At 44.4% G+C, this 13,189-nt stretch overlaps 1 protein-coding gene across 7 annotated transcripts in view; it reads left to right on the plus strand.

Moving 5' to 3' along the window:
- Window positions 1-13,189, plus strand: part of LOC6585241 (optomotor-blind protein) — a 98,391-nt gene that overhangs the window by 34,878 nt on the left and 50,324 nt on the right. For 4 of the 7 annotated variants that reach the window (XM_032732580.2, XM_044010707.1, XM_032732583.2 and 1 more), the window contains exons 2-3: window positions 10,363-10,476; window positions 10,566-10,728. In XM_032732580.2, coding sequence (XP_032588471.1) covers window positions 10,363-10,476; window positions 10,566-10,728 — 277 coding nt within the window. The remainder of the gene's footprint in view (window positions 1-10,362; window positions 10,477-10,565; window positions 10,729-13,189) is intronic. The other 3 variants (XM_032732582.2, XM_032732584.2, XM_044010712.1) reach the window with 1 other exon arrangement.

Raw genomic sequence — 13,189 nt, forward strand, 5'->3', positions numbered from 1 at the left:
CATATGCACATGCATATAAGCACACACAGATAGAACGCAGGGCATAGGACAAGCAAAACGGCAACAACAAAACAACTGACCAACAGCGCAAAAATAAAAATTAAGCAAAGCACAAAGCAAACAAAGCAAAATGCCAACACACACACGTACATGCACACATGCATAGAGAGACAGCGAGACAAAAGCACCAAATAAAACTGTTGTGCGGGGGCGTGTGCTATCTCGCTTGCGCTCACCCACTCAACCGCATGCAGCGCAAATGAACTGCGTGCGGGCAGAACGAGAGCGCGAGCGAGAGCAAACAATGTGTGCAGAACTTTGTCGTTTTTTGCGTTCTTTTTGTGTGTTTTGTTTTTGAACTAAGACAGCGCAAGCGAGTGAGCGAGCGAGAGAGAGCGAGCAAGCGAATGTGCAAGAGAGGGGTGGGCATGGGCTTGAGCATGGGCTGGCTGGTGTGGTGGGCTCGTTGGCAAAGTCCGAGGCCAGGGTGTGCAAACTGTCGGCGTCGCTGCTGTCGCTTGCGCCGTCGTCGTCGTGTGTTTTGTGTGTCTGTGTCAATTGACCGAAAATGATGGCGACGGCGTCCAAAATGTTGAGCAAAAATGGCGCACATGTGTGTGCGTGTGTGTGCATGTGCATGTGTGCGCTTGACAGCAGCCGCAATTATGAGCAATTATGACAAAACAAAAAAAAAAAAAAAACCAAAAAATAAATAAAACCCCGAAAACAATCAAACAAACAAAAGCGACGGCCATTTGAGGTGCTCGGATTCGAGCTGGATTCGTGTATGGTTGGCGGTGGGGGTGGTGGTTGAAGTGAGTGCCTGTGGGGGGGGGGGGGCTGCGCAGGGGCGTTGTGGCGCCCATGTAAATAATAACTGTAATAAGCAGCAAAGCAACAACAACAACAAATAGAAAACATAAAATTAGAGTTTTATGCAAACAAAATGTAACAAATAAAACAAATGTGAATTGGGGTTAGGTAAGTGGACAAAGCTTTAGCTAAGTGTGTGTGAGTGCGTGTGTAGGGGTAGCTGAAGGCCAGCTAATTAGGCGCGCTGTAGCCAGCTATGATTTAAGTGAATAATTTCATAAAAATAGAATTTTGATAAAGTTTTCAACAGAGAGAAATCGAAAACTGTTCCTAGAGCTGATTGTGTTTTATGAATGTCTTTTAATCCATTGGGAATACCCTGCGCTCTCTCTATACACATTTCGCTCTCTCTCTCTCTCTCTCTCTCTCTCGCTTTTTGTCTCTCTGCTCTTATCAGTGTAGCAATAATTCAGTGAACTCGAGCTATAGATCTTTTTAATGTCATTTGCGTCTTGTGTCGGAGAAGTGACATACGAAATGCCACATAAATCAACACCCAGAGTCGCATCCCCGTACAGCCATGTCGGCGCTTATCGATTGGGGGACGATCTACAACTGCATTTCAATTCATAACAATTAAATCGAAACAATAAACAAAACAAACAGAACTTGAAGCGCGGCTTGCGAGTGGAAGCCGACGCCGAAACTGTGCGAGATTAGAGAAACGGCCCGAAATATAAATATTTCGATGGGGCCAACGGGTTCAGCACGGTTTTTAAACGGCAGACAGAGAGAGAGAGAGAGAGGGGGGAGAAGGAGAGAAGGATAGTGGGTGAGTGAGGGGGGCTGCAGCAGTGAGGGGGCTCTGCGCTGTGTAGTTATCAAGCACTTGCTCTGAAGACGCGCTGAGTTATGCGCCCTGCCCCCGACTCGACCGTTAGCCGTCGCTGTTGACAGGCCCCGCATAATCTACCCCCTCCTTAACCTACCCAATTCTTATCTGCTGCAGCGGAGCTGCTGATAAGTTCAGTCTCTGTGGCTCAGATGCTGCATACTCTATGGATGCAGAGGCAATTGTGACTTACTTGGTGATTTGGTTGAATTCGGGTGGAGAGATAGAGAGAAAAAGAGAGCGAGAGAGAGAAGAGATAATATTAATAATCATAATAATATTAACTATACAGAAGAGAGGGGAAAAATAGGTTAAAGAAAGAGAATTATATAGAGAAGGAATAAACTAGATGGAGGGCAGCTAAACAAAGAGAAGGTTAAATAAAGAGAGAAAGATATAGGGAAGGATAGGTAAGTAAAGAAGGAGAAGTCGATAGAGAGGGAGACAAAGAGAGCAAGAGATTGAGATAAATAGAGAGAGAGAGAACGAGAAAGAATGGAGAAAAGAGAGTGGAAGCAAGAGATAATAAACATGGAAAGAAAATGATAGTAAGGCAGAAAAAGTGAAAAATATTAGAAAACGAGGAAGAGATTGATAATATAGACTATATAGATAGAAAATATAGACTATATATAGGTAAAGAGCGAAAGGCGTAGAAGGAGAGACAAAGATTAAAACAATAAAAGAGAAAGATTGAAAGCAAAAATGGAAGCAAGATAGGCATAGCTTAAGTATATGTATAAAGTAGATTTACTATGAAGATAAATAGATGGATAGATAGCTGCAAACATCTGAATAATCTATATAGGAGAAATGAGAATCTTTACTTTTATTTTCAGATCGAAAGTTGCTATGGGTATTACTTATCAGAAGCTGTACATAACTCGTTAAAAAAATTTCAAATATAAAAATCTATAAAAAGAAAAAAAAACAGTACATAACTCAAAAATTCATCACATAGGCTTGATCGTAACTCGAATAAACTCAAAATACAGAAATGATCCACTTAAGTTGAAGTAGTCTTAAGTAAATAGATATACATGTAGATAGATATAGCTATATAGATATCTATTTAGCATTGTTACTCGCCCACTTAGCCTCCATTTCGTGCAGAGAATTTGAAATTCGTTTCACTCACTCGAGCCTCAGTCGCATTTGTTGACTTCGGCTCGTTTCACGCATTTTCCATAATTAAGCGCACAAATTGTAATTACATGCGATTTGATTTATACATATGTGTGCATACATATATTTATAGTGATTGGGAGTTATTTATGTTTAATATATATTATATTTATATTCATGCATATGCGAGCTGGAAGCGCCTGGCCATGGAATTCCCACAGCGCGCCGGACAGCTGAGCACTTAATCCTAGCGCCACACAAGCAACAGTCGCAGCCTGGCAACAGGATTGCCTTTTTTTTCACTTCTCTTTCTCCTTCTCGTTGTTGTTGTTGTTGTTGCTGTTGTTGTAGAGGCATCAGCGCTCAGCGGGTCGCTTGGTCCCTCCGGTCCGTTTGCGTCTGGGCCCCGCTTAATGACATGGCCATTCATTCTGGGCCGCAACGAGCGAGGCTGAGACGCTTGTGGGCGTTGCCGCTAACTGACAGCCAGCCAAGGGGCAGGGCAGGACGCGTTTCGCTGCATGCGAATGTGCAAGAATGAGAGAGCGAGAGAGAGAGAGAGAGTGAGTGGAGGAGTGTAGGAGGGTTATCTGTTGTTATGCCTTCATAAATTGTTTTATTATTATATAGACTTGAAATATGGCCTATAAGCAGACGTAAGCGGTCGCTGTCAGTTTATTGGTTTAACTAATTTGGGTTACCTTGTCCCTGTCCCTGTCCGTGTCCCTATCGCTACCCCCCTGCCCCCTCCACCAGAGGCACCTACCCATGCCAGCAACCTGTGCTGCTCTCTGCGCCTTGGGTAATTAGTCTTTATGGCTGCAGCTGCTCCCTGCTGTTGTTGCTGTTGTTGTTGCTGCTGCTGCTGCTGCTGCTGCGGGCGCTGACAGCAACTTTGACAACTACTTTGACGTGCGCTGGCTGGACTATTTTTCACTTTCATCTGGCAAATTTGTCATACTTACTTTGTATGCTGCTTGAGTAATTGATATTTTGCACTGACGTGCACTTTGACAGCTACTTTAATGTGCATGTTAAAGTTTAATTGGCTCTTTTCATGGTATATGTCAATAATATAGAAGTTTCTTATAATGATTTTGATATTTGGCTTAATATTCACTTTGACAACCACTTTGACAGCAACTTTAATGTTCAAGTTAAAGATGCATCGAGTATTTTTATGATATATGTCAATAATATAATTGCATATTATAATGATTTTGATAGTAGGTCTACCGATCACTTTGACAACCACTTTGACAGCAACTTTTATGTTCATGTTAAAGTTTCATTGGGTATTTTCATGGTATATATTAATAATATAGTTCTATATTATAATGATTTTGATATTTCGCTTAACATTCACTTTGACAACCACTTTGACATTCATGCTCATAATAATTCTTATTGAATTTTAACTTGAATATAAATATAATTTGGTCAATTTTGACACTGACTAGAAATTGACGACCGGTTTGACAGCCACTTTCAAGTGACTGCGATTTGAATTATTCACGATATTTTGTTCGTTTGTTTGCATGAACTGCATGTCAGTTTTGATCATCACTTTGACGTTCACGTTAAACTGCAGCTTGTTTGCCTTAATGAAACTTAACATCTTCATTTATCGCTTATGTTCCACAAGCAGCAGCTGCCGCTGACATCCGCTTTGACGTTCACGTCAAATGCTAATTCAACTTAATTCACAAAAATTTGTCAAATAAATTTCAGAATTCGCAATTTGCATGCAATTGTAATTCAATAAAATTCAAATTAAATGCCAACAGCTGCTGCCCAATTGGGCTCCTGTTTCATTTCCTTTCGTTTTTTTTTTTGGGAGCATATGTAAAGAGCGTTGTAATCTCCATGTTAAGTATATGCACCCTCGTTGCGCCAGTTATCGATAGTTATCGATGCACATTCGAAAATGTGTTGACAAACCTGCCCAAAGAGATTAAAGGATATCTCCAGACTCTCCCTCTGTCTCTCCCCTTCTCTCTCTCTCTCTCTCTCTCTCTTTCTCTTGCTCGCTCCCCGGTGTCAAACAAAACTAAAACAACGAAAATAAAATATATGTATAAAAAAAAAAAATCGACAACAATTTTGTTGTCACAAAGGCGAACTGTCAACAGCCGTCGCTGCTGTTGTTGCTGCTCCTGTTGTTGTTGTTGTTGTTGTTGGCAGCTGCAGGTGCTCCTTTAATCCCCGCGCTTGTTGACAAAGCAGCGACGGGGCGCGCGGGACGCCGCTCGAGTCTGCATTTTGCCAGAGTCTTTGTTTTAACGTCTGCACACACACACACACACACACACAGAGCGACTGTCGATTTGAACCGCAGATAAAAAACATTGACAATTGACGCTTCTTTGGCAGGCTGGCAGCGTCTTTGAACCCTCAACCTCAACGATAAACGACGACGCTGCACAGGTGCATCAATGGACAGCATTTAGCTGCGGCTGATAGCGCAACGCCTTTTAAATGTGCCACTGTGCCACACGGCTACTGTCTTGTGCCATGTGTGTGAGTCTGAGTGTGTGTGTGTGTGTGTGTGTGTGTGTGTGTGCGTGTGTGTGTCATCTAATTTCCATTAGGCTTACCAAACTCAACTCCAAATGAAGTCGGAAGCAAACTTTGACTGTGAGCCAGGCGTGCATCATGCTAAATGCATATCTAAATATTTCATGATTATTTGAAATAGAATTTGAGAGAGCTGAAAACATTTGATAGTTGATAGGAATTAGTTACAAAGTATAGTAGAAGCAGAATATATCAGTAGAGAGGAACTGAGCAAACGGATAGTTTGAGGGAAGAGGAAATCGAAAAGCAACAGAAAAGTTAGAGATGATATAGGGGAAATATATAGAGCTAGACTTATTGTCAAATATATAGAGTAAAAGGGAGCTAAACAGGATTTTGTTGAATGGGATACACAAGGATCTGAGCAGGTTTGTCAATCTATCTAAGCAGCCTCTTGGTTAGATCCTTCTGAATCTAACCAGCTTCATGGTTAGATCGTTCTGAATCTACATTTACCCCCACTTTCTTCGTATATCTGATTCCCTTTCTTTGATTGTATTCCGCTATAATCTATAGCGAGTAATACTCTAGGCTTGAGGTCGCTTAGAGAGCTCTACACATTTGAGCTCTACTCTTTAACCAACTTTAAGTATCAAGCTTAATCAGTGAGCTGTTTAGGGAATTATTATCGCGTGAAGCTCAAGGCAGAGTCAGCTTTATGTGAGTTTAAAGCTTTAATCAATTTCTCCCGCTGCTTCTCTCTCCCTCTAGCGCTCTCTGTCTTCCTCTCTTTGGCTTTCTCGATGAGTTGTACATCTAGTGATATATAGCCAAAGTCTAGTGATATAATCCAAAACTTTATTTAACTTTCTCTTTCTTGCCTTCTCTCTTCCACCTAATGTCGAGCTAGGCTCCAACTCTGAGATATAGCTAAAATTTAGGCATATAATTCAAGACTCTCTGTCTCCCTCCCTCTCTCTCTCTCTCTCTCTCTCTATCTATTTATCTCTCATACTTTACCCCTCCCTTCCTCGTTTCCTTCGATAAAGGATAGCAAACTGCTTGCTAGACCTCCCTCAGCTGCCCAATCGGACTATAGAAAATTGTGTGGCTACCGCTAAACTGGATAGAGTCACCAAAGTCACGATGAGTCGCTGGCTCATTCGTTTGATATGCCGCACACCTTGCCCCGGCCATTTGATAGCATTTAGTGTTCTGTCATTACGTAATTCGGGCGGCATTTATATATATGTGTATGTGTATGTGTGTATGTCTGCAATATAAATATATTTTATCAGCGTTATCTGTGGCTCTGGCATTGACTTTGGGCCTGGAGCATGTCAATGGAAAATCGAAATGCCAATTACAACTCAATCGCTGTGGCAGGCAGAGGCAGAGGCAGAGGTAGAGGCACAGGGAATGCAGCAGGCAGCAGGAGCCGAGCCCAAGTGCTTGAAGCCAGGGCTAATTGATTAGCCATTAACCTCAATAGGGATGCGAGCGAGTGAGCCAGAAGTATGCAGCGGTACAGCTCACACCTCACACACACACACACACACACACACACGCACACGCACACAGTCGTTGGCTTAATTAGGCTTAATTATGGGCTCTGGGTTGCTGCGAGCAGCGCGCTGGGTCGAGCCCAAGTAGCCTGCCAAACACTTTCAAGCCACATTAACAGCTCGTTGTTGTTTGTTATTGCTCTGCAATAAAAACAGCCAGCAGCAGCAGCAGCAGCAGCAGCAGCAGCAGAGAGAGAGAGAGAGAGAGTTGGTCATATGAGGAAATTGAATTAGCTGCAACAACAACAAGGAAAGAAAGAAATAATGTGTGGCCTCTTGAGCAAAACAAACAACTTTCGGTCAAAAGGTGCAAGTTTTACACGTAACGATTTGCACGAAGCCAAGAAGACGACGAAGAAGAAGCAGACGAAGAAGCTGAAGCAGAAGAAGAGGAAGATGAAGAGGCAGAAGCAGCAGCCACAGACTCAGCCTCAGCCTCAGCTTTGGCAAACACAAACGAGAGCAAATCGTTTTGTTGTCGAGCACAGCTCGAGCTACCTACACACACACACACACACACACACATAGAGAGCGCGAGAGAGACGCAAGAGGGGGACAGGGGGCCGACAGGGTGTGGGGCGTTGCTGTGCGCGTGTGGTGGGCCGATTTGTTTTTAGGGGCCAAGCGTCTTGGCTCCAGTTGGCGCTTGCGGCTATGGGGCTATGCGTCTCGACTCGAGCTCCAGCTTCAGCTTCAGCTCCAGCTCTGGCTCTGGCTCTGGCTCTGGCTCCAGCTCTGGCCATAACAAGCTGCCAACAACTGGCGCCAAGTGCTCAATAATGTTAACGAGCTATTCAGTTAAGACAACAGCACAGCAACAAAACCCAAAAAAAAAAAACAGAAAAAAATTGAAGAGAAGACAAAAAGGAGCAGAACAGAAACGATGCCAAAAGGAGCCCAACTAACCAGGCAGACGTGCCACGGCCTCAGTTGCCAGTGCCATGTCCCAAGTCTCTTGCTCTGTCGCTGTCTCTATCTCTGTCTCTGTCTCTGTCTCTGTCTCTGCCAGTGTCTCAGCCTCGTTGCGAGTCTCGTTTGCTGCTGGCTCGCAAATAAAAAATAATTTGCAGTCGAAAAAGGCAGTCGAACGTGGTGGGGGGAACGCAGAGGCCCAGCCCGGCTCAAGGCAGACGCTGCCTGGCAAGACGTGGGCCGCTGGCAGCAGCTTTTTGGCATTGCGAATGGCCCGAAACGTTGGAATACCCTGGAAATGGCGAGTGGGTATTAGAGAGCAATAGAGAGAGAGAGAAAGAGAAAGAGAGAGAGAGAGAGAGGTACAGATAGGGGGAGAAAGAGGATAACAAATAAAGGAAAAAGAAGTTAGCAGATAGAGTGAAAGAGGGCAATAACAGATAGAAGGTGAGAGAGGATTACGGATAGACAGAGATATAAAGGATAACAGACAGACAGTGAGAGAGAGCGAGAGAGAGGATTACGGATAGACAGAGTGAGAGAGAGGATAGCGGATAGACAGAGAAAAAGAGAGAAAGAGAGAGAGGATAACGGATAGACAGAGTGAGAGAGAGAATAACCGATAGACAGAGAGGGAGAGAGAGTGTGAGGATATCAGATAGATGGAGCGAAGGTAACAGATAGAGCGAGAAAGAATCTAACAAATAGAGCGAGAGGGTAATAGATTGAGGAAGATGGGAGAGCAGAATGATAGATAGATAGAGAGAGAGAGAGAAAATAACAGATAAAGAGAGAGGGAACGTTACAGATAAATTGAGATGCTATAACAGCTAGAAAGAGAGGGGATAACAAATAAAGGGCGGTGAGTTAACAGATAGAAGGAAGTGAAAAAAGAGATAGGTAACTGATAGTTGAATAGAGGGTAACAGAAATAGAGGTAGAGGTAGGAGGTTAGCAAATAGAGAGAGAGAGTTTAAGAACTGAAATTGACCGATAGAGGAAGAGAGGGTAGTCAACAGGAGGCATAATCGTCAAAGACCATAAAGCATACAGTTCCTGAATTTTCGTAATACAAGGTTACGTATAATATATGATATATGTGATTTATCATAATTACATATGATATATTTTAATTAGGCATTTTCATAAATATCTATAAAAAGCTTAATCGACAAAGGTTTTTAGTTACGATTTAAGAACTCCTTGAACTCCTTCAAGTTCGTTTCATTCATTGCTCAAGTTCCGCTTCGATTCCTTATATAACTCTTTATGTATATATGTATATCTCTCTTTCGTTATAAATATCTCTCCTCTCCGCATCCTCGCTCACTTTTACGCACTTACAGCGTATGCTTGTCGTCGTGCATGCCCAGCTGGCGCATCTTGAGCGCTCCTGCTCTGCCCACTGGCTCTGCTGGCTGCTGGCCCCGCTTCATCTTTTGCAGCTCTCTAAATAGAAACATCGCTGCAGTTCGTTCAGTTAGTGCCTCGGCCTGTCTTTCGTCCGTTTCGTCTGCCTGTCCAGCCGTCCATTCGTCTGTCCGTCTGTCCGTTCGTCAGTTAGTCATTTAGGCAGTCAGACATCAGTCAGCTTGTTAGCCTCTGCCCAGAGTCAGGCTCTCTTGTTGGCCCGGGCTTGTTTGGGGGCCTTTTTGTTGGAGTTTTTGCCTTTTCGCTTTTTTTTTTCGTTTTTCGTTTTTTTTTTTTTTTTTTTTATCAAAATGCAGGCGCAGCTGATGATGATCTGTGAACATGAACAAGACGTTCGTTAAATTTGATTCATGAGGCGCTGGCGCTCGACCAGAGCCGGAGCCAGAGCTGGAGTCGAAGACGGCGACCAGGGCAGCGATTGAGTGATTGCTACTTAAACTTATAATTTTCATATTTGTGTGTGTGTGTGTGTGTGTGTGTGTGAGGGTGCAGCCCTTTACTTGGGTGGTTAGCTGAGGCGAGCTAGAGCCTTAGCCTGGTCACTGATCGCCTTGGCTTGGCCATGTAATTTTCGAGTTTGCGCATTGCCACCAACATGGCCAGAACATGGACTAAGGCTAATCAACAAGCCTCGGTCTCAGTCCCAGTCGCAGTCGCAGTCGCAGTCGCAGTCTTAGCCTTAGCCGTGGCCGTGGCCAATTTGAATTTCGGACTCGACTGCGCTCGAGCGCCAGTCTGGAGCTGGAAACAATTTGCGGCTTGGCGCCACTTGATAACCTGGCAACGACGTGGCGACTCGACTGATCGCCGTTTGGGGTTTTGTTTGCTTTTCGCCAGGCACTGATAATGATGATGATGATGATTGTGATTGTGAGAGAGTGCCTGTGTGCATGTGCATGTGCATGTGTGTGTGCGTCAGTGTGTGTGCATCTGCTGGGGCATTTTGTGGAGCCTGCTGGTGGGCTCCCTGAGAACCGCTGCTGCGTTTAGGCTTTATGCCGTGCTGATTAATGTTTTATTTGATTACCCAGCCAAAATGACTTGTGCTCCAGCTCGCTCTAACCACAACTCTTCCCCCCTTTCTCTCTCTCTCTCTCTCTGTTGCAGACAAATGTTTCCGCAAATGAAATTTCGTGTTTCGGGTCTGGATGCCAAGGCTAAATACATATTGCTACTGGATATCGTTGCGGCGGATGATTATCGTTATAAATTTCACAATAGGTAAGTGTGTGTGTGTGTGTGTGTGTGTGAGTGTATGTATATACTTATATATATATTTCAATAAATATGAATCTCCTTTTCTCCAACAGTCGCTGGATGGTCGCTGGCAAAGCGGATCCCGAAATGCCAAAACGCATGTACATCCATCCAGATTCGCCCACAACGGGTGAGCAATGGATGCAAAAAGTTGTTTCATTTCACAAATTAAAATTGACCAACAATATTAGTGATAAACATGGATTTGTAAGTACTGTACGTCTTCTTTGTTTACCGCATTAGTTATTTAAGCCCTAGATCCTGACAACAAAAAACGTATATCGATGAAAAAAAAAAAAAAAAAACAGATCAAAACAAAATACACGATATATATTTTCAGTTCATTCTTATCAGTTATCATTGTAACTGAACAAATGGCATCGATGGTTACAAAACTTGACAGGTTGCAGAAGTTTCGGAGTGATGCATAACTTAAAGTCGGACTGATGACTTGTTTTTCGGAGTAATGTGAATCATGAATTTGTACTATCAAGGCGTGTTTTATATAGGAAATATATTTTATATACCAAAAGTTATATGAAGAGTAATTCGGAGTAGTGACGACTCTTTCGGATTCAATTCGGACTAATGTACATTATGAAGTTCTGCTTGCTGTGCGTATTTGTTATACGTTCGATGTAGTATATGTGGTCTCAGAAGCCATTCGGAGTGATGACTACTTTTTCGGAGTAATGTCATTCATGAATTTTTACTAGCAACTAAATTCGGACTAATGCATAGTGAGTTGCTGCTAGCAATACGTAGCTGATATAGGTTTAATGGAGTATAGGTGGCCTTGGGAGTCATTCGGAGTGATGAGTAGTTTTTCGGAGTATTGCAAATATTGAATTTTTGCCAGTAATGCCCATTGTGTTTAAAGTGTAATTAAAGTATGTATTACAAGAAATTCAGAGTAATTCGAGTTATTCGTAGTAATTCGGAGTGTGCATTTTAGCTCGGTTTTCAAATGATTTGAATGTTTTCGATACGGATGTGTGTTTAGTAAAGTAATTATCAAACTTTCGGAGTACTTCGGAGTTGGCTCTGGTATATCTATTGACAAAGTTGTTGATCTGCTAGTTTCGCATTGCTGCAACTGGAAATGTCTCTCATTTCCGCAGCTCGATGACAGCTGGACGAACACGTGCTGCAGCGGCAGCCGCTGCCGACTTCAAAGCAAATCATTATCTAACTGTATCACACATAAAGACATGCATATATGCGTGTGTGTGTGTAGAGGATGCTCTGCTGCGGCACCTAACACTCGCCTCCACTGCCTCCAAGTTCCTGCTCCCAGCTGGCTTATCAATGCAAAATTTGCGTAGCTGGCGAATGCTTTAAGCGCTGCCCGGCGCCCACTTTGAAGTATCGCAGCCAAGCAGCGCCACAGACGGCGGGACAGCGGGACAGAGAGCAGCGAACAGCGTCTTATCTAAAACTTCTCACACGCACGGATAAGACGCACATAAAGACGGGAACGGCGTCTATGACGACGACGACGACGACGACGACGACGACAACTTTCGTTTCATTGCTGGGGCGCAGTGAGCGCCAAACAAATTGGCGGCTTGGCTTTTGGCGGCTACTCGATGGTGGCCGATGGTGCACGGTGGTGCATGGTGGTGCACGGTGGTGCTCGGCGGCTGCTTGGTGGTCAGTTTGTTTAGCCGCCAAGGCCGCTGCTTTTGAACTTTGCCGCTGCCGATCGCGTAAATTTCATCAACTGCTGCGCAAATTTTGCAGTTTCTTTTTTATTGATCAGGCAAAGGCAGCGGCGGCAACGGCAACGGCAACGGCGGCGGCGGCGGCGGCGGCATCGCAACGGGTGGGCAAAACAGCGCGCAGCGTCGCAATGATGGCGACGCTGGCGGGCGCCATGCAGTTTTGTCATGTCTGCTGGCCCGGCTGCCCCGCCTACCCCGCCTACCCCCACCGCCTTTAGCTGTGCTTTGCCTCTTTGCATGCCAAGTCATAAATCGCGCGAGCCGAACAAGACGGCGCAGACATCAGCGAATGCCATAAGGGCTACAACAACAACATCGTCGTCGTTGTCGTTGTTGTTGCTGTTGTTGCTGTTTTTGCTGTTGTTGTTGTCTCTGTGTGCGTGGGCTTTGGCTCCTCCGCTAAGTAGCCTGTGTTGGCCATTAATTTCGCTTAGTTCAAACGCCGCGTGCCGACACAAGGCGCTGCGTGTGTTCCCCGCCCAAGACAGAGAGAGAGAGAGAGAGAGAGAGAGAGAGAGAGCTGTAGAGAGAGAGAGGCAGTGCTCCAACAGCTGTTGTCGCTCTCAGCAAACGCTCAAATCTATAATTTAACACATTTTGCGGTCAGCGGACGGCACCTGGCACCGAGGTCAGCCCCGCTGGCCGCCTCCCTCCTCCCGCCTGCCCACCGCACTCACGCGCTCGACTCCTGCCTGAATGCTTGAATTTGTGCCCGCTGGCTGCGTGTCAAAACAACAGTAAGTCGTTGCTGCAACGCCCACCGCCCACATCTATATAATTGTATATATATATGTGTGTGTGTGTTGTGAACTGTGCTTGCATGCCCATTTGACCTGCCAACCTGAGTCGACATTGAAATGCACTTAGCTCGCAGGCCAGCAGCAAAAGCTAGAAAAGAATTTCACAAAATTATGAACAACAAACAAACGGAAAAAAACGCGCGCGTTTTAAAA

The sequence above is a fragment of the Drosophila mojavensis genome, unplaced genomic scaffold, assembly GCF_018153725.1.
Source record: "Drosophila mojavensis isolate 15081-1352.22 unplaced genomic scaffold, ASM1815372v1 contig_136, whole genome shotgun sequence".
NCBI classification, from domain to species: domain Eukaryota; kingdom Metazoa; phylum Arthropoda; class Insecta; order Diptera; family Drosophilidae; genus Drosophila; species Drosophila mojavensis.